Raw genomic sequence first — 19,897 nt, forward strand, 5'->3', positions numbered from 1 at the left:
GGAACTCGACATAGGATGGCGGTGAGAGTGAAGGGGTTGAATAATCATTATTTTAAAAAAAGGTTTTATTTATTTTTTTTTATATGGAAGAGGGAGTAAAAATAAATAATTGGCCAGAATGGTATGATATTTGTCAACTTTGAACATAAACTCTCATAGCTTTGCTTTGGGCTTCTCTCAAATTAACCGATATCCAACAGCTACATGGAGCTGATGTGGGACTTTCATTCAACAGTTATATGGAGGTAAACGAAAATGTTGATTAGGCTCTTACACAATTATTAGCTTTCCCATGATTAGGTAAGACGATGTTATTCATGGAAACATTCGAATTGGGAAAGGCGGGGGGAAAGCTTGAACACATTTGTCCGGGGTGAATATAAGTATATTGAAATTCATGAGATTTGAGGTTCGAACCACCAAAATAATAATAATAATAATAATAATTTAATTGAAAAAATAACAATAATAATTCAAATGAGTCGGGGCTCCGTTGGGTCGGATTTTTAAAAAGCGGAGCTCCGAAAACGTCATTTTAAATAATATATAGCCGTTTGAAACAGCGTCGGTAGCCATTTGAAATCTCTCCGAATTCAGTCTCAAACCCTACGTGACCGTTGCTCTCTCTCTCTCTCTCTCTCTCTCCACTCAGCTCTGCTACTTCTTCTGCTGCTTCTTCTTCTTCATCAAAATTCTTGGCATCTCTCTCGAAATTTCACGTCCTCATTCTCTTTGAATCCATGGATGGTACCCTTTCTCTCTTTGGGGCGGGCTTTTGTGGGGGACAGGAGCGGATTGGTTTGTTGATTTGATTGATTTCTTAATTTGAAGAGTTGTTGTTTAAATTTCAGATGCAACGGTGGAATTCGCATCAGAATTATGCCCTCCGGTTGTTCCTAGTTGTGATCCGAGGCCTCTGCCTTCATTATCCGGTTCAGGTTCGTTAATTATTCAATTTTCAACGATTCTTTCTCGGTCTCGATCTGAAAATAATTTTTGTTTTCATGGATCTGTTTCGACCCGGAATCTATGGCTTTGTTTTCGTTCTTTTTATAAGAAATCAAGTTGACCTATTTACATTCAGTTAGAGCAATAGGATTTTCTATTGTGGAGACATTTTTGTTTTTCTTTGTATGTTTCTTCCTGCTAATTTCCTAATTGCACACCATCATCTGTGTTTATCTTGATTTCGGTTTGGAAACTGAGGATTGAAAGGATTGGCTATCTTCACGACCAATTCAAATGTTTATGATGATCTTTTCTGTAAACTTGTTTGATCCTACTGGTTGGTAGTATTTTCACTAAAGTTCTCAGTTGTCCAGACATTGCTTTGAGAGAATCTTTTGAACATGCGGATAAGATGGAGAGCAGATTATCTAGCGATGAACCCCAATTAGCATCACCAGATGGAGCGCAGATACTTCCAATCCTTCAAAAGGTCATTGACTTGGGCAGCAAAGTAGAGGTATGAAGTAATTGAAGTCTTGTTTTTCCCAATTAGCATCACCAGTTCATTTTTTGTACTCTATGTTGTGAGGATATTTGATATGACGAATCACTTGTTCATTTCTGGTACCAGAATTTGAAGAATGAACATATGCTCCTAACTGAACGATTCAAATTAGACACTGATGCTTTTCCAGGCCCTGAATTTGTAAAAACTCTTCAACTTCTAGGTAGCTTTCTTCTACCACCCAACCACTTTCCATCATTTCGACTTATTAATCGCTCCTGAGCGACTAATCCTCGGCTGCTTGTTTTCTTTAAGGTACAGAACATGAACTTTTAAAGAAGAAATACCTTGGAGAGGTCACTGAGCGAAAGAGACTTTACAATGAAGTGATTGAACTGAAAGGGAATATTAGAGTTTTCTGCAGATGTAGACCATTAAAGGAAGGCGAATTAACCAATGGGGCTACCTCTGTGATTGAATTTGATTCATCTCAGGATAATGAGATTCAAGTTGTTTCTTCTGATTCTTCAAAAAAACAGTTTAAATTTGATCATGTGTTCAAGACAGAGGATGGCCAAGGTAATTGTAAGAATTAGTGGCTAATTTTGAAGTTGCTGTAAATTCTTAATCCATATATTGATGATGAGTTTTCAAAATGTGTAGAAACTGTTTTCGGTCAAGCTAAGCCTGTTGTAGCTTCAGTGATGGATGGGTATAATGTCTGCATATTTGCTTATGGACAAACTGGAACGGGGAAGACATTTACTATGGAGGGAACACCTGAAAACAGAGGAGTCAACTACCGGACTCTGAAGGAACTGTTTAAGATTTCCGAAGAGAGAGATGGTGTTATGAAATATGAATTGTATGTCAGCATGTTGGAGGTTTATAATGAGAAGATAAGGGACCTCTTGGCTGACAACTGCAACCCAAATCTGAAGAAGTGAGTTTTTGTTTTTCTATTTCTGATCATTTTTCATGGAATATTTGGATACGGTGATTATGAGATCCCACATCTGTTGGAGAGGAGAACGAATCATTTTTTTTATAAAGGTGTGGAAACCTCTCCCTAGTAGACATGTTTTGAAACATTGAGAGAAAGCCCGAAAGGGAAAGTCCAAAGAGGATAATATCTGCTAGCGGTGGGTTTGGGCTGTTACAAATGGTATCAATGCCAGACATCGGACGGTGTGCTAGCGAGGACTTGGTCCCCGAAGGAGGGGGACACCGGGCAGTGTGTTAGCTAGGACGTTGGGTCCCAAAGGGGGGGGGGGGGTGAATTGTGAGATCCCACATCAGTTGGAGAGGAGAACGAAACATTCTTTATAAGAGTGTGGAAACCCCTAGCAGACGTGTTTAAAAAACCTTGAGGAGAGGCCCGAAAGGAAAAGTCCAAAGAAAACAATATCTGCGAGTTAAATGCTTTTGGTTCCAGAAATTTAATTATCATATTAAGCTAATGCTTGCATTAGTGTTCTAAGATATTTACTCGTTTTATTGCAAGATTTCTTCTCCTAGACTTGAAAAATCAACTAATGACCACTTCAAATGAAACACATTAATAATGTTAAAAATATTGGAAGAGATTGTTAATATATGAGGTACGTTTTAAGGTTGGAGATTAAGCAAGCAGCAGAAGGAACACAGGAAGTCCCTGGATTGGTTGAAGCTCAAGTTTATGGAACTGAACAAGTGTGGGAACTACTCAAGTCTGGCGGCCGGGCAAGATCTGTTGGATCCACCAGCGCTAATGAGCTAAGCAGCCGATCCCACTGGTAAAGTTCTTGTCCAAACACCATGTGTTAAATAAATAGACACTTTTTTTTATGCCAGATCTTTCTTAAACAAAATTTGTCAAGTAAATTCTGTTCTTACAAGATGATTCAACAAATAGATATACTTATGCACACCAATTACCATTGCATCATGTTAGCTTGTTGCGAGTCACTGTCAAGGGAGAGAGTCTTATAAATGGACAGAGGACAAAGAGTCATCTTTGGCTGGTCGACTTGGCTGGTAGCGAGCGTGTGGGGAGGATCGACGTTGATGGCGAAAGATTAAAGGAATCTCAGTTCATTAATAAATCACTTTCCGCTCTCGGTGATGTCATCTCCGCCCTTGCCTCTAAAACCGCTCACGTTCCTTACAGGCATTTCTCCATCCAACTCTCTTATTTGACCAGGAAATGTGTTCTTTGGCATATCTGACTGAGTTTTCTTTACTTTTCTTGTAACAGAAACTCTAAACTCACTCATTTGCTGCAAAGTTCATTAGGTGGGCTTCATTGCCTTAATATTTTGATCCTTATTCTTTCCCTGAGCTTAAAATTAGTGGTCTCTCTGGTATTGCTTATTTGCTTAGACATTAATGGAAATTCTATGTTCAGGAGGAGATTGCAAAACCCTGATGTTTGTACAGGTTAGTCCAAGTTCAGCCGACGTTGGAGAGACGCTCTGCTCGTTGAATTTCGCTAGTCGAGTTCGAGGGATCGAGAACGCCCCTGCTCGCAAACAGACAGATCTCACAGACCTGTTCAAGTTCAAGCAAATGGTATCCAAACACTGGAAAGTTTGGTTCTTTCAGCGCTTTGACCTTGTTCTTAACAAGTTTTTTTAACATACAGGCAGAAAAATCCAAGCATGACGAGAAGGAAATGAAGAAGTTACAAGATAATGTGCAATCCTTGCAGTTGAGACTCACTGCTAAGGAACATAATTGCAGGAATCTTCAAGAAAAGGTAATAGATTCAAGTTTCTAACCATGTTCTTGTAATAAATCTACAAGATTTTGAAGTTCTTGCACAATTTTTTTTACAAGATTTTCGTTACGAAGAAAAGATTTTCGTTATTGGCTTCATACCAACAGGTTCGAGATCTCGAGAGTCAACTAGCAGATGAGAGGAAAGCCAGACTAAAACAGGAAAGTAGAGCTCTTGCTGCTACTTCTACCGCTGCCTCTCTTCCAAAGTTGGCAGCTCCCAAAACTGTTTCAGAAAAGAAGCCACCATTAGGTCCTTCTAAACTAAGGCTACCCCTAAGAAAGATAACCAATTTCATGCCGCCTCCTACGACGTCGACCCCCATACCATCCAAGAAAAGGCGTGTCTCGTCGTTCATAAATACTGCTCCTCCTCCTCCTCCAACAGAAGGCAAAGAAAATGGCCACAGAATGATGACAACTGCAGCAGCAAACACAAGAAGCCTACTGGTACCAAGACGACGTTCACTTGCTGTTAGACCAACTCCAACAACAACGACGACAACGACAACGACGCAGGTTTTTCAACCCAAGAGACGGGTTTCAATGGCTACGCTTCGTCCGGAGCTGAACTCTCACATGACAACACCACTTCACACTTTGGGGCCACAAGAATTTGCAACAAGGAAAGCAAGATACTCAAAGTTGTTCTCTCCATTACCAGAGTTCCAAGCATCAGTAGAGGCAACACCAATTGCCATGAGGAGCAGTAGCAAGTTCATGGGGAGCCCTCCAACTCAAGGTGTCCCCAAAGTTATTGCATTGCAAAGAAAACCAGTAGTGTGGAGTCCTCTCAAGTGGAGAGAGCTGAGAAACTTCAGGAGGCCATCTTTAATACCGTCTCGACTTTCCTCTACGGAGTTCCAATGACGATATACAGCCTTCGTCTCGACCACCTTCCCACTGCTCTGCAAAGAAAGCCATCAAATGTGGAGTCCTCTCGCTCAGAACTTGCAGTAGGCCATCTTTAATACCGACCCCGTCTCGATCTCCTACCGAGCGAGTCCCAATGACGATATCGTCTTGAACGTTATATGGTACAACTGGTCTGTTTCTTCTCTAACCTCCCCCCTCTCTATAGCATGTTCTCTGTGATTACTACTATAATAACAATTCTTTTTATAGGGTGTTTACAGCTAAATTGTATGCTTCTGGCTTACCAAATGAAGTCTCAAGAAACACAAAGTCAAGTTTAGATTTGTATTCTTTATCCTTTAGAGAACAGAAATTTACTGTTTTTTTTCCATATCCTTTTGGAGGCAATGCTGTGAAGGATTCCTCTTTCTCTCCTTCCTCTACTTCCTCTGAGCGTTTGTGTTGCTCGGTTCTTTACCGACATGTACCCAACGATCACCGACACGTTTTATTCGAGCAATTCATCCTTTGAGAACGTAAGCATGGTACTACCTTGTGTGTAGAAAGACATCACATCTCGTCGATCATTTACAACCTCTCTCAATAGGATTTCGTGCAACGAAGGGCTGTTGAACACCATATTCAAGCTTATGCATGCAACTTAACGTTCTAGATACCGAACAATCACTCATCTCAAAATTGAATTGAGGAGGATATCATAATTCATCTTGATATGATATTTTGTAATGGACCAAGCCTACCATAGATATTGTCCTATTTGGACTTTCCCTTTCGGGTTTTCCCTCCAGGTTTTTAAAATGCCTCTACTAGAGAGAGGCTTTCACTCTTATAAGGAGTGCTTCGTTCCTTGTCGGATCTCACAGTCCCCCCTACCCTAGGAGAGACTTTCACTCTTATAAGGAGTGCTTCATTCCTTGTCGGATCTCATAGTCCACCCCCTACCCTAAGGAGTGCTTCGTTCCCTGTGAGATTTCACAATTTACCCCCTACTCTTATAAGAAGTGTTTCGTTCCCTGTGGGATCTCACAACCGGGCCCAGCGTCCTCGTTGACACTTGTTCCCCTCCCCAATCGATGTGAGATCTCATTGTTCCCCTCCCTTCAGGGCCTAGCTTCTTCGCTGGTACTAATTCTTCTCTTCAATCGATATGAAGTCTCATTTATTTAATTTTCGATCTCGATATCGAGATTCATTTTGATATTTATTTAGGGTCACAACCTCGCAAGTTTATGATCAATTTTTTTTTTTTAAAAAAAAAAGAACTAAGATTAAATTACAAATTCAGTGTTTAAACTTATAAGTTTGTGTCAATTATTTATTGACTTTTATTTTATTTTTTTACTTACAAATCTATTGAACATAAATTATAATTTAAAACCCTATCGTATTAGGCACAAAAACAACTTTATGTTTAATAGATTCGTTAACTAAAAAAATGTTGAATATGTAAAAAAAACTATCAAAATAAAATTCAAAATTCAAAGATACCTTTCAAAACTTGATTCTTACGAGACGCTACTCGAAAAACATTATCTACCAACAAAAGACTTGAATTTAACCAAAAAAAGAAAAAAAAAAAAAAAAAAAAAAAAAAAAAATCAAACATCATTTGGTTTGATATTTCTCAATGTTCATAGTGTCCACAGTAGTTGCTCAAAAACAACTCTGCTTTGCTTGACAAAAAGGTAAGTTTTGGTCACTTAGAAAAACGAATGACCCTTTTACAAAATGTGTAGTAAAATCAAACAACATTTTGTTTGTGTTGTTTGATGAGAGAATTACATGAGGAAAAATGATACACAGACTTGGACACGAAAACCTGTGCCATTTTATAGCATCAAACCATAATATTGTACACACTAATAATCATACACTTTTCTATTCACCACTGGATACAAAATTGTAAAAACATGCATCCTTTTAAAACCTCCCCCACCCCAACGAAATCAATATAAGAACAAAGAACAAAGAACAAAGACAGATGATTAGCAAATACCTCATTTTGTCCTCTTTTTCCCCCTTTCATTGAGAATCTGATCATGAACATGCTTCTTACCCAGCTAGGGGGCTTCTTCACTTCATACACTCCACAAGGACTGCAGAGGGAAGGACAAATGAGAAGATAAACTCAGCTGAAGTAGTTTGAAGCTATGCTAATCTTTCCTCACTTCCTCGGGAGATGAATTTTTCCTGTTTTCCCTCCCCGCACCCGACGCGTCATCCCTGTCAACAATTCGTCACAATTGTGCATATTGCCATGATAGAATATATACTGTGTAAAGACAAAATGAAACGTAGATATCTACCGGAATGGAGATGCAAATCGTGTTTTCTCTCTCGGCCTGCCGATGGCTTTATCCTTTGGAGATGACGTTTTGCCTCCCGTGCCAGCTTGACGCATCATCTCTATAAACAAGAGAGTTGCATAGTCATATGTAATAATTGTTAGGATCGCACAACAACGCACACAATCGATCTAGATGAACACAAAGAAATAGGAGAGGGAAAATGCAAGAAGGAATATTGGCTAAAGCATTTGTGTGGATGACTTCGGGTATATACCGAGAAAATATAGAGAATATAGAAAGTACTTCTAATGGGTATATATATAGTTTTAGTTTACTATGTATAGCTTTACTAGATATAACCACCTACTATATATAAATATCTACCATATATTTCTCGGACTTCTATAAAGGCATTGATCGTATGATTGCTATCTTCTTATTTAAGAGGCATAAAAAATAGTTATTTACCTCGTTTCCTCTCGAGCTCTTGATCAAGCTCTTCTTTCCACTTCCTCTGTATTTCAGAATAGTGTTTACTGCTAGATCAGAAAACACGTTACTCACCCAGATATCAAGAATGCTACAGATGTTAATGATACTAAGCCTGCTAAAAGAACATCCAAAAGTTCAAACCTCGGACTACCAGCTTCGGGCTGACCATCAACTAGAAGTCCTTTCCAATCATTGAGTTGTGACCTCTGATCATTTGCATTACCCCTGCTGCTGCTATCACTCCCTGGAGTCCCAGTGCCAAAGGCATCGAATGCTGGGGATAGATGACCGGGACTTCGACTTGGTGACCGACTTTTTGGGGGCAATTTCAAGTATTTAGGAGTAGTTTCATCTTGTTTACTCTCTACAAAAACTGGAGAGCAGGATGCATTCAAACTATTATTGTAAAACTCCTCATATAGTGGTGACTGCAGTTTCTTCAATTCAAGAGCCTGAGGCATTGAAATCATGTACAACAATTTAGATCAAACAGGTTCATTTAATAAAACTGCAGAGAAGGGGATAATTAGAAAGGCGAACTAGTTGCTATCAAACTGAAAATCCAAACCTTCTTATCCAAGAATGCTTTAATTTTTGATTCAGTAAGCTCATCCTCATCTTCAGAAAGTGATCGTCCACTAGGAAATGAGAAGTTTTGGTCATCATCAAAAACTCCAGAACAGCTGCCAGGTGCAAGAGTTTGCTCATCTAAATCGCTTCCTTGCTTTACTACTGAACTTTGATCAAATTTGCAGTCCTCATCATCCGACGGCTCACAAATTGGGTTATAACTCTATATAAACCACCCCCACCCCACCCAAAAAAAGAAAGAAAGAGTAAAGTTAATTTCCAGAGATCTCTGGACGGAGAACTGAAAATGGATCCAAACATTTTCCTCACCTTGAAATTCGCAGATGTCATAGAAGACCTGAGTTTTACTTCATCTAACATAAAATCATCATTGTCATCAATCTGACACATTTCATTATCACTGTTGTTTGTTCCCCACGTATCATTTTCTAGTTTGTTTGCGGTGTATAGTTTTGAGCAGCTCAGACTATCCAAATTACAAATATCACTTGATCCAGGATGCGTTGGAGTTTTGCTGTCAAGAAAAAAAAGTGTGAAAAACCTTAATATTGCAAGCAGGTGAATGCACAATTCTTCTAGTCGCTGAATTTTTAACTTCACCTCATTTCAAGGTTGGGAGTATATAAAAGTGAATGGGTATCCAAGGGCTCCTGAAGATGGCAAATTTACCGTTACAAACAGGAAGACAAATAATCATGAATAAATTATTCTGATTCTTTAATCCTCTAACCGTGCATGCATCACGTGAAACAAGTAGGGATTCTGGGTCCTTCCCAGTAACAAAAGGATGCTGCACGCAACAAAGCCGGAAGGTTAGATGATAGTTAAAACAATCGCTCCTTTGGCACGATTTCTGTCAGTCTATGCATCTGACAATTTGTTATTGTCAAGTAAAACAAAAATTTTAATCAAGTAAAAAATCACCTTCAGGAGTTCAGATGCAGCTGGTCTTAAGTTGGGTTCCCTGCAATTATGCCCACATCAATTTGACTTTCCATAAGAAATAGTGTCAAAGAGAAGCTAAAGAAAAATATTTCAAACGAATCTCAAAGTTGGACCATTGTTAACTTATGATTAGTTTTCTTAAGATCAGGGTTAGAAATGCAAAGAAATGAAACGTACTTCTGCAAACATTTCAACAGAAAATCTTTAGCTTCAACTGAAAGCTGCTCAGGGATTGGTGGATGAGACTTTGTTGTGCCAATATGAAAAAGAGCAGCAACCTAAAAGAAATGTATTGTTAGTTTACTTTACAAGAATAATTTAATCCACCACCATTCAAACATCTTCAAGTAATAAGATACCTCTTGATACTGTTGGCTCCAAGGAGGCTTTCCTGTAGCCATCTCAATAACAGTGCATCCAACACTCCATATATCCGCAGAGCTAGGAATAATTATCACATACTTACGATCATCCATCTCATCAAATTAATATTTAGTCAAAGGCAAGGCTACATAAGACCAATTATTTGTTTTCTACATAATTGATTCTCTAAAAGAACAACTATCAAAATTCGATCATAATTGAGCTCGAACCTGCTTCATTGACTAAAAATATATTTGCTTCAAAAAAATTTGTCAAAAAAAAATTACAATCAACATTTAGCAGTTAATGATTGATATCAAATATCCCGAAGAGAATGTAGATTCTAAGTAGAGTTTGACTTCAGTCAGTTCTTACAAACTATGCCCAGTCTGCAGAATTACTTCAGGAGCCATCCAATATGGAGTACCCTTCATAGACTTTGCACCTGAAATTGTAGCCTACAACAATGAAATCTTGATCAGAAGGCAGATACCTTTCAAACCAAATAAAAGTCAAGGATCACAGACTTTACCAGCTCGACAACCTGTTTTGATGCACCAAAATCAGCAAGCTTAATGCATCCCTTGTTATCTACAAGAATATTCGCCCCCTGCAATAGAATACAAGAGACACGACATATTTATAACTGACACAGGGGAATGAGAAAATTGTCTGCAAGTAATAATGATCATAACTAACACCGACCTTAATGTCCCTGTGCATGATACCATTCTTGTGCAAGTATTCCAGTCCCAGTAATAACTGTTTGGTATATGTTCTTATAACCTACATACAGTTGGTATAAAGGATTAGACACGACGCTAGAATGATCAAAGTAGAATATAGAATAACTTACTGCTTCAGGGAAGGCTCCAAATTTCCCCAAAAGTGATGATATTGATCCACCAGGGACAAATTCCAATAATATATTTACAGAATCATCCTCACTAACCGTGCCCAAGTATCTCTGAGAAACAACACAATGTATTCAGTGGGAAAAGTAATGGGCTTCTTTATATAAATGGAAGAGAAGGCCATACTCACAACAATATTTGGATGAGAAAGATCCTTTAGAAGTTTCACTTCTTCCTCAAGCTCCTTAACATGAGCCTGGTTGCAACAAAAACTACTCAAAATTGACAAATAAAGGTCATTTAGATATGAAATATGCATCAACTTGTTCAAAATTTCTTGCTGTTTCTCATTTTTCAGTTCTATTTGAAAACTTTCGTAATTCCTCATAAATCAAACTAATATAATATTCATTAAGCAGCCAACAAATTTTTATAGCCTTTTGGAGCTTAAAAGCAAGCCACATAATATGTAAAAACAATAGAAACTTAATATTATGAAGCACGAGATTAAAAAATAAAGATGAAAACAATGAAGCCTTGTTTAAAAGTCATATTAACCAACACAAAAGGAAGATTAGAACTTTCAAGTATCTAACTCATATCAATTGAAATCTACAATTAAACAAACTCAAATTAATTAATTCAAACAATTTTTAGCGACTGCATCAGGAATGTGGTTAGTGGCAAATGCCATATATAGTCAGTCATCTGTGATCCAAGATTACCAACTATGTATGCACCTCTATATATAGACTATAGTATAAGTATAATCTTAGTTTGGAGTAATGAAAGAACAAGTAACCAATTCAACCAAACTAGAAAATCACATTTGATAACTTCACAGACGTGAATCACAAAATTGTAAAATTATAATCAGCTGTCGAAAGGCACACTAAAAAGCAGACCTGCGCTTTCTCCTTCGAAGCGCCATTTGCAGCAATCAGAACCTGAAAGAGAACAACGAAGAAAATTATCAAAATGAGATCCTACACCCGACAAAAACAACCAAAAAAATGAAGAAAATCCAAAATCGAATCAGAACTCAAACAAAGCATCGGTTGCAGACAAGAGAAATGGAAACTCAAAAGCAAGCTTCAAAAGCACAATTCACCAATAACAGATGAGTAAACATTACAAAGACGTAACCAAGAAACCAAAATCGAACTCCAAAGCCAGAAAACCTGTTTAACAGCGAGAAGCTCGCCAGAGCCAAGATTCATGCCCATATACACCCGACCAAAGGCGCCGCAGCCAATCAACTCGCCCTTGCGCCATCGAATCGGAGGCTCAGTTTCCTTGAGAATCGGATGATAAGCCGACGACGATGGCGAGTGTCTAGAAAACACTCTGGACTTCCTAATACTGGAGTTAATCTTATCAACTAGGGCTCCAACTCCAATTGCCGGGGAATGCGAATCCTCATTCTCAACAGGAGCACGAAACACCAATGATCGGCCAACAGAAGCAAAGATATCTTGCATTTGAGTGATCGGGAGAGATTGAGGGAATGAAGAATCTGCGAAGAACAGGGAAAAAGGAGAGTTTCCGATTAATGGCGGTCGGCAAGAAAATCAGAATCTAGAGAGAGAGAGAGAGAGAGGAGGGAAAAGAAAGTGGAGAGAGATTTTCAAAAAAAGGAAATGAATTAAAATAAAAACATTAAAATAAATAATAAAACTAAAAATAAATAAATATATAAATAAATAAATAAAAGCCGACAGTGCCGTTCTTAATTGTGAAGGAATCAGTCTAAAAACAATTTTTATTTTCTCAAGATTCCATCATTTAAATAAATTACATAATTACAATTTTGAATAATTTAATTAATTAAGTTATAAATATATATATATATATATATATATACATATATAATTTCAACTATTATTATTTTTCTTAAAATATTTATAATTTTAATCATTAATAACGGTCGAAAATTCGAACTTTTAATCTTTGGTTGCATATATACTGGCTAAATACTGACTAATTGAGCTATGTTCAAGTTGATAATATTATATATTTTTAATCATAATATTTTATATATTCGTACCTTCTATTTGAATTTTTTTAAAATCGAAAATTTGGGTCAGTTCGTGAGTTGACTTTTTTTTTCTTCTATTTCCATTGGGTTGAATTTTTTGAAAATCGAAAATGTGTGTCAGTTCGTGAGTTGACTTTTTTTCTTCTTATGTTTCCATTAGGTTGAATTTTTTTAAAATCGAATATTTGGAGCTTGTGAGTTGACTATTTTTTTTCGGGTCAACTCAACCAACTTAACTAACTTGAAACTTGGGTTACAATCCAACCCAACTCTGACCTACCTTATTTTTAATATTATTACGGACATTAAAAATATTTGACATTTGTAACCGATGTTAGTAATTCACTGCAACTAGTGAATTTTATGATATTTTAGTTATTAATGTATCATATATTGTCGATAAATATAATTTTTTTAAAATAATCATGATCGGGTCACCAACCTAACCAACACGAAATTTCGAGTTTGATTTTTTAAAAACGAGGGTTGGATTGGGTTGTAAACTCTATTTAAGTGGCTCGAGTCACCAACCTAACCAACTTGAAATTTTGAGATACTTTAAAAGATTTCTCGGACCTAATCTAACCCATATACACCAAAAGATAGGCTTTTGACAGGGGCAATTAAATTATAATAATTTTTTAAAAAAATTTGGTCATAAATATATATAAATTCAATATGGGATTTCGTACCTATAAATTAGTTTGGTTCTTTTATTTGTAGTCAAATGGTCAAAGATCTTTATTACATTATTATTGGATTTTTTACTCTTTCGAACATTAAATATTTATGTTTATTATTTTATAAATTTTCAAAAGGGAAGGTTTAGAAAAAAAGAAAAAAAAAAACGATTTTAAGCTAATTTATTAACTGTGTGCCAGCGAAGATATGCTAGGCTTAGAGGGTGGATTGTGAGATCCCACATCGGTTTGAGTTGTGTGCCAGCGAAGACCAGCGAAGATATGCTAGGCTTAGAGGGTGGATTGTGAGATCCCACATCGGTTTGAGCTGTGTGCCAGCGAAGATGCTAGGCTTAGAGGGTAGATTGTGAGATCCCACATCGGTTAGAGGGGAGCTCGGGGGGTGGATTGTGAAGCAAACAATATCTACGAGTAAGAGGTTTCCACACCTTATAAAAGAATGTTTCGTTTAACGACCGAGGCACACTGCTAGCAAATATTGTTCTCTATTGTCCTCTATTGTCCTCTTTGGGCTTTCCCTTACGGGCTTCCCCTCAAGGCTTTAAAACGGTCTGCTAGGGGAAGGTTTCCACACCCTTATAAATGGTGTTTTGTTCTTCTCCCCAACCAATGTGGGACATCACAATCCACCCCTTTCGGGGCCAACGTCCTCGCTGACACCCATTCCTTTGTCCAATCGATGTGGGACCGCCACCAAATCCACTCCCCTTCGGGTCCCAGCATCCTTACTGGCACACTGCCTCGTGTCTACCCTCCTTCGGGGAACAGCAAAAAGGTTGGCACATCGTCCAGTGTCTAGCTCTGATACCATGTATAACGGCTAGGCCTAGAATAAAACACCATTTATAAGAGTGTGAAAACTTTCTCCTAGCAGATGCGTTTTAAAGCCTAAAGGGAAGCCCATAAGGGAAAGCCCAAAGACAACAATATCTACTAGCGGTGTGCTTGGGTCGTTACATTTCGTTTCCTTCCCCAACTGATGTGAGATCTCACAATCCACCCTTTTGGAGCCCAGCGTCCTCTCTGGCCATCGTTCCCTTCGGGGCCCAGCGTCCTTACTTGCACACTGCCTCGTGTCTACCCCCCTTTGGGGAACAGCGAGAAGGCTAGCACATCGTCTAGTGTTTAGCTTTGATACTATTTATAACGGCCCAAGCCCAGAACAAAACATCATTCATAAGGATGTGGAAACTTTCCACCGGCAGACCATTTTAAAGCCCCCATAAGGGAAAGCCCAAAGAGGACAATATCCACTAGCGGTGTGCTTGAGTCGTTATATTTACTTTTCTTCCCCAACCAACGTGAGATCTCACAATCCACCCTTTTGGAGCCCAGCGTCCTTGTTGGCACTCGTTCCCTTCAGGGCCCAGCGTCCTTACTGGCACACTGCCTCGTGTCTACCCCCCTTCAGGGGAACATCGAGAAAGCTGACACATCGTCTGGTGTCTAGCTCTGATATCATTTGTAACGGCCCAAGCCCAAAACAAAACACCATTTATAAGGATGTGGAAACTTTCTTCTAGCAGACACGTTTTAAAGCCTCGAGGGAAGCCCGTAAGGGAAAGCCCAAAGAGGACAATATCTACTAGCAGTGTGCTTGGGTCGTTACATTTCGTTTCCTTCCCCAACCGACGTGAGATCTCACAATCCACCCTTTTGGAGCCCAGCGTCCTTACTAGCACACCGCCTCATGTCTACCCCCTTCGGGGAACAGCGAGAAGGCTAGCACATCGTCTAGTGTCTAACTCTGATACCATTTATAACGGCCCAAGCTCAGAACAAAAACATCATTTATAAGGGTGTGAAAACCTTCCCCTAGCAGACGCGTTTTAAAGTCTCGAGGGAAGCCCGTAAGGAAAAGCCCAAAGAGGACAATATCCACTCGCGGTGTGCTTGGGTCATTTACATTTCGTTTCCCTCTCCAACCGACGTGAGATCCCACAATCGACCCTTTCGAAGCCTAACATCCTCGCTAGCACTCATTCCTCTCTCCCATCGACTTGAGAGAGAAAAGGCTACAAAAAGCAATAGACTCAGACCCATATCTGATTTGATGACATGTAATGCATTTGCTCAAAGAAAAACCCCATTTCTTGCGCTACACTCGAAAACCCAAACAAACCCATCAAACCCCAAGACTTTCCATTCCACCCGATTCTTTTTCATGTGAAAATGTTTGTTTTCCACCCAATTTTCTGGGCAAACAAACAAAATTCCTCTGCCCAACACCACTTCTACAATCAACCTCCCTCACCCATTTCCATGGAATCTTTAAACCTGTTCTCTGCATTTCGATCGAAGCCAAAAACAAGATTCTCAACTTTTTGGCGCCAAGCTCTTCAAGGCCAAACCGTCAAATATCGATCAGAAAGCTCAGAATCCATCGATCTGTAAGTAAGTTCTTCGTTCCGCATTTCAAGATCCAAATGCGTTCTGTCTGATTGCGATCAATATGTTTAAAAAACGAAGCAATGCGATGATTCTTATTGATGTTTTCTGTCTTCTGGATTTGAACTTTGCATCCCACTTTCGGTTTTGTAATGATTTTCCCCACATTTTGTTTCAAATTTGGGGTCCCCAGAAGGTAAGATCCTGCAAATTACTGCTATGGAAAAGGGAACTTTATAGCTTTATGTGATTTTCTTGGAGTTTTTGCCCTGCCAAACAAAATCCCATTGGTTCATCATTGATCTGTGCTTTTCACTTTAACATTCTGATGGAGGAATGGAATCTCTATGCTCTGCTTTATTTTCTCTCTGTGTTGCATATACCAATAGGGATTTGTTAGAAGAGTGCTCCAGATGCTTAACACTTTCACATTGTGATTTGTCTCGAGGATTGAGAATTGTTGGGAGGGAGTCCGGTATCAACTAATTAAGGGAATGATCATGAATTTATAAGTAAATAATACATCTCCATTGGTATAAGACCTTTTGGAGAAACTAAAAGCAAACATGGTATCAAATCCACACCCTTAACTTAGCCATGCCAATAGAATCCTCAAGTGTCGAACAAAGAAGTAGTGAGTCTCGAAGATGTAGTAAAAAATGACTCAAGTGTCGAACAAAGGGTGTACTTTGTTCGAGGACTCCAGAGAAAGGAGTCAAGTATCGATTAAGGGGAGGCTGTTCGAGGGCTCCATAGGCCTCAGGGGAGGCTCTATGGAGGCTCTATGGTGTACTTTGTTCGAGGGGAGGATTGTTGAGGATTGTTTGGAGGGAATCCCACATTGACTAATTATGGGAATGATCGTGGGTTACACTATCGCGGAGATTCGTGATTCCTAACAATTTGAAGCCTTGAAACTTTGCACTCAAATGGACCCAAATGGCATAAACTATTTGTCCTTGATGACTATGTCTGAAAGGAAAGAATAAAAATAGACTAAAGCTACTTTATTCATATTCCTAAGGTATGAACCGAACCAGAATCATGAGAAACTGCTGTCTACAGGCCAAAGTTATGAATAAACAGGTTTTGAAACCAACTTTTTCTTTCTCTGCTCATGAGGAACTGCCTAGCTTTTCTGCTTGTGCAAGTCAAGAATGCTCAAGCAATGAACATTGAGAAGGTTATTCAAGAAGCTCTAAATTGTAAGCCTCGTTTTTTCTGATGCATTTCAGACATTATATGTCCTCTTTCTTCCCTATCTTTGCCCAAAACTGGCCTCCTCAGGGTCTTTGAGCCACTTTCATATGCAGTTTTCCTCAGACTTTCTTTGAGATCGCCCCCGCTTCGTTCTTCGAAGTACGTGATCGATTGCTTGGAGAACTCGATTTCGATCATCTGGGTAAGATTTAGATTCTTTTCCTTGTGAGTTTTTGATGATTTCTGGTGGAATGAATGAATTGTTCATATGCTATTGCTTTAGAGTTCAATATCCTTAAACGAGGAGTTTTCTTGTCTGATACGGTTAGAATACTTTAAATCTCTAAGAACACAACCCTGTCTGTGGGTCTGCACATTTCAGATTCAGAAACCAAATCAAACTTTTTTCCCCTTCTATTCTCTAAGAAATCTTTGAATCAATTGGTGGCACCGTGACGTTTCGTTCATTTCCCTACCGAACGGCCAAAAACGATGCTGATCGTTTGTCATCTTCTTCCATATCTCTATAATTCAAGTTTCTGAACATGTTTTAGAGAAATATATAAGGCTTTACAACATGGCTTCTGAATCTGTAGGAAAATAATGTATATACCTTACAATAATCTATTTTATTATCAGATTTGGAAGGGACCCACCAGTATTATTAGATTGTTTCTTTACCATTCACTGAGGATTCTGTATGAATTAGAGTGATTAAGTTTGTTTTGTATTGTGCAGATCTTGATGAACATAAGAAAAATGGCAGACAGTGACATTGATTTTCTAGCAGAAACAGATTCACCTCTTGGACTGGGTGAATCTGGGAAGCCTATACCGAGCTCACCTCGAGTGTTGTCGATTCTTTCCTCTGTTTTCGAGAGGTCGATTCAGAAAAATGAAAAGTTACTGAAAAAACTCAAAACGAAAGACAACGTTACGGTTTTCCATGGTTCCCGAGCACCGACCATGGGCATTGGACAATATATTGATCGTATCTCGAAGTATACATGTTGTGGCACTCCTTGCTTAGTTGTTGCCTACATATACATTGAAAGATATCTTCAAAAGATGGATGCTTACCTTACTTCTTTGAACGTCCATCGCCTTCTGATCACCAGCATCATGGTTGCAGCGAAATTTAACGATGCCGGGTAAGTTCCGATATCACTTAGTTAACTTTATAATTCGCTCGAGATGACAAGATTTTGAGCTCTGCTAATATTCTGTCTTTGTTGGCTTATCATTCATACATTAACTTGAGATCATATGAAGAGGAATCCATAGTTTCAACATTTATATGAATAGCTGACACTTTTGATAGTGAAAATGGGATAAACATATGATTTAGTTCCTGATATTTGGTCATTCTTCAATTTTGTCCAATTTTGAAAGTTTGTTTTTGTCGAAAATATCCTATATTTAATATGATGGAACGGACATTTGAAAATGTACCCACGAATCGAAAACTTCATAAAGACCCTCACATGGCATACTACGTACACGATTTCCTAGTATAGTGACATTCACGACATAGAATGAAGATATTCATCTAAGATATAATTGAAAGTTTTAAAAGATTAGGTACGAAATATGAAAACAACTCAAAAAGTGCTTGCAAGATATCAATGTGCAGCTCAAACTAGAGTCATGCTGCTGAACCGATATCGAACATCTTATCTATGTTATAACACAGCTTATTGTGCTATGCTGTGTGCAGGTGCCATAACAACACTTTCTTTGCCAAAGTGGGAGGAGTGAGCACAAAAGAAATGAACAGAATGGAGATAGAATTTCTGTCCAATTTGGACTTCAGACTTCATGTCACTGCAGATGCTTTCAGAGCTCATTGTTTGCAGCTCCAAAAGGAAGGTTTCGGGGAGAACCCGATCGATCATCGACCCGGTAACAAAACTCGAGCTAAATGTTTACCTCAAATTGCAGGCTATACTTGCAGAGCCGTTTAAACATTCGAAAGGAAATCTATCTTCCTTAGCTTTCTTGGTTAGTGAGTGTTGAATCTAAGCTCCAATTTTAAACCAAAGGCAGAAAGTAGAAAGTTTCAACTAGGAAGAGGATGATAGTATTGTAGAGATTCAATGGAAAATGTTTCTGATGAACTGCAAAATCTTATCATTTAATGATATGATTAATTTATTTGAGAATTTGGTTTTTTGGGTTCTTCGAAAACTTGCTATGTTTTTTACGATACCTTTGGTATGTAGTTCGAGTTTCGGGTCGAACTAGAAACACTAAATAGCCATATCTGTTTTGCAGCCAAATTTATAAATGTCTAAAGAAGATTTAAATAGTTATGTTTCTGTTCTAGAACGAAAATGTTAAAATTAATCAAATTGAACCAACCAAAATTGATAAAATCTATAAAAATCTAACCAAACACTAAATAGCTATACCTTTAAATGTCGGTGTTTATTTTTAACAATTGGTTTGGTAAAAGAATATTAAAATTAAAAAAAGTTCATTTATCATAATATTAGCTAATTTATAAAAAAAAGTATATATGAAAAATCATAAAATGAACATGATAAATAATAGCTTCAAATTTATTTTTTACTATCCTATATTAATCCACATGGTTGACAAAAATTTGTATCAATTAGGTGAACATTAAAAAAATACGAAACATGTCTTGAATTTTTATTGTGTCGATTTTGCGTTCTAACAAGTTTTTGGACTCTCAAATGCCTATTAAATGTTAGACCTGTTCGACATTTTCTAAAAATTCATTCTCCTATTGGAGATAAAATCTAATTTTAATGTTCCTTTAGATACAAAATTCATTCTTATGTCCAACAGGTAAAATGTTGACAAGGACCTATAAACATAATATTAAAAGTATAAGAACCTGTTTAAACTTCTAAAGTTCAATGAGCTATGACACATTTAATATTTGGATTCAGAGACGTATTAGACTCTCAAATAAGGACTAAAAG

General features: G+C 38.0%; 3 protein-coding genes across 14 annotated transcripts; 2 read left to right on the forward strand and 1 right to left on the reverse strand.

Moving 5' to 3' along the window:
* The first annotated feature begins 10 nt into the window (after window positions 1–10).
* On the forward strand, window positions 11–5,458 carry LOC111798336 (kinesin-like protein KIN-14S). Of its 4 annotated transcripts, XM_087125309.1 has the most exons (13): window positions 45–62; window positions 201–245; window positions 852–938; window positions 1,323–1,465; window positions 1,580–1,676; window positions 1,769–2,032; window positions 2,117–2,396; window positions 3,067–3,228; window positions 3,387–3,602; window positions 3,690–3,727; window positions 3,840–4,003; window positions 4,077–4,190; window positions 4,319–5,458. In XM_087125309.1, exons 4-13 carry the CDS (start codon window positions 1,361–1,363, stop codon window positions 5,078–5,080), a joined length of 2,202 nt encoding a protein of 733 aa, XP_086981435.1. In that variant the 5' UTR covers window positions 45–62; window positions 201–245; window positions 852–938; window positions 1,323–1,360; the 3' UTR covers window positions 5,081–5,458. The 4 variants fall into 4 exon arrangements, with proteins under 4 accessions (XP_023537180.2, XP_023537179.2, XP_086981435.1 ...); XM_023681412.2 differs by having other exon boundaries at window positions 11–245; window positions 1,315–1,465; XM_023681411.2 differs by having other exon boundaries at window positions 11–245.
* Window positions 5,459–6,786: 1,328 nt separating this feature from the next.
* On the reverse strand, window positions 6,787–12,263 carry LOC111785774 (mitogen-activated protein kinase kinase kinase NPK1-like). 5 transcript variants are annotated; one of them, XM_087125310.1, is made up of 18 exons: window positions 11,801–12,262; window positions 11,525–11,566; window positions 10,810–10,875; window positions 10,622–10,732; window positions 10,471–10,551; window positions 10,298–10,375; window positions 10,141–10,223; window positions 9,762–9,843; window positions 9,580–9,680; window positions 9,382–9,421; window positions 9,188–9,247; window positions 9,058–9,107; window positions 8,767–8,971; window positions 8,435–8,659; window positions 8,008–8,318; window positions 7,843–7,913; window positions 7,393–7,492; window positions 6,787–7,309 (listed from the first exon to the last, which is right to left on the reverse strand). In XM_087125310.1, exons 1-18 carry the CDS (start codon window positions 12,098–12,100, stop codon window positions 7,240–7,242), a joined length of 2,076 nt encoding a protein of 691 aa, XP_086981436.1. In that variant the 5' UTR covers window positions 12,101–12,262; the 3' UTR covers window positions 6,787–7,239. The 5 variants fall into 5 exon arrangements, with proteins under 5 accessions (XP_086981436.1, XP_086981437.1, XP_086981440.1 ...); XM_087125311.1 differs by having other exon boundaries at window positions 7,843–7,910; window positions 11,801–12,261; XM_087125314.1 differs by having other exon boundaries at window positions 10,810–10,891; window positions 11,801–11,940.
* A 3,224-nt stretch (window positions 12,264–15,487) lies between these two features.
* On the forward strand, window positions 15,488–19,124 carry LOC111798250 (cyclin-P3-1). 5 transcript variants are annotated; one of them, XM_023681282.2, is made up of 5 exons: window positions 15,488–15,752; window positions 16,771–16,951; window positions 17,060–17,148; window positions 17,685–18,097; window positions 18,664–19,124. In XM_023681282.2, exons 2-5 carry the CDS (start codon window positions 16,864–16,866, stop codon window positions 18,908–18,910), a joined length of 837 nt encoding a protein of 278 aa, XP_023537050.2. In that variant the 5' UTR covers window positions 15,488–15,752; window positions 16,771–16,863; the 3' UTR covers window positions 18,911–19,124. The 5 variants fall into 5 exon arrangements, with proteins under 5 accessions (XP_023537050.2, XP_086981499.1, XP_023537051.2 ...); XM_087125373.1 differs by having other exon boundaries at window positions 15,488–15,748; XM_087125372.1 differs by lacking the exon at window positions 15,488–15,752 and having other exon boundaries at window positions 16,521–16,951.
* Window positions 19,125–19,897: the final 773 nt, after the last annotated feature.

The sequence above is a fragment of the Cucurbita pepo genome, chromosome 7 (assembly GCF_057944985.1).
Source record: "Cucurbita pepo subsp. pepo isolate OVF chromosome 7, ASM5794498v1, whole genome shotgun sequence".
Lineage (NCBI taxonomy): Eukaryota > Viridiplantae > Streptophyta > Magnoliopsida > Cucurbitales > Cucurbitaceae > Cucurbita > Cucurbita pepo.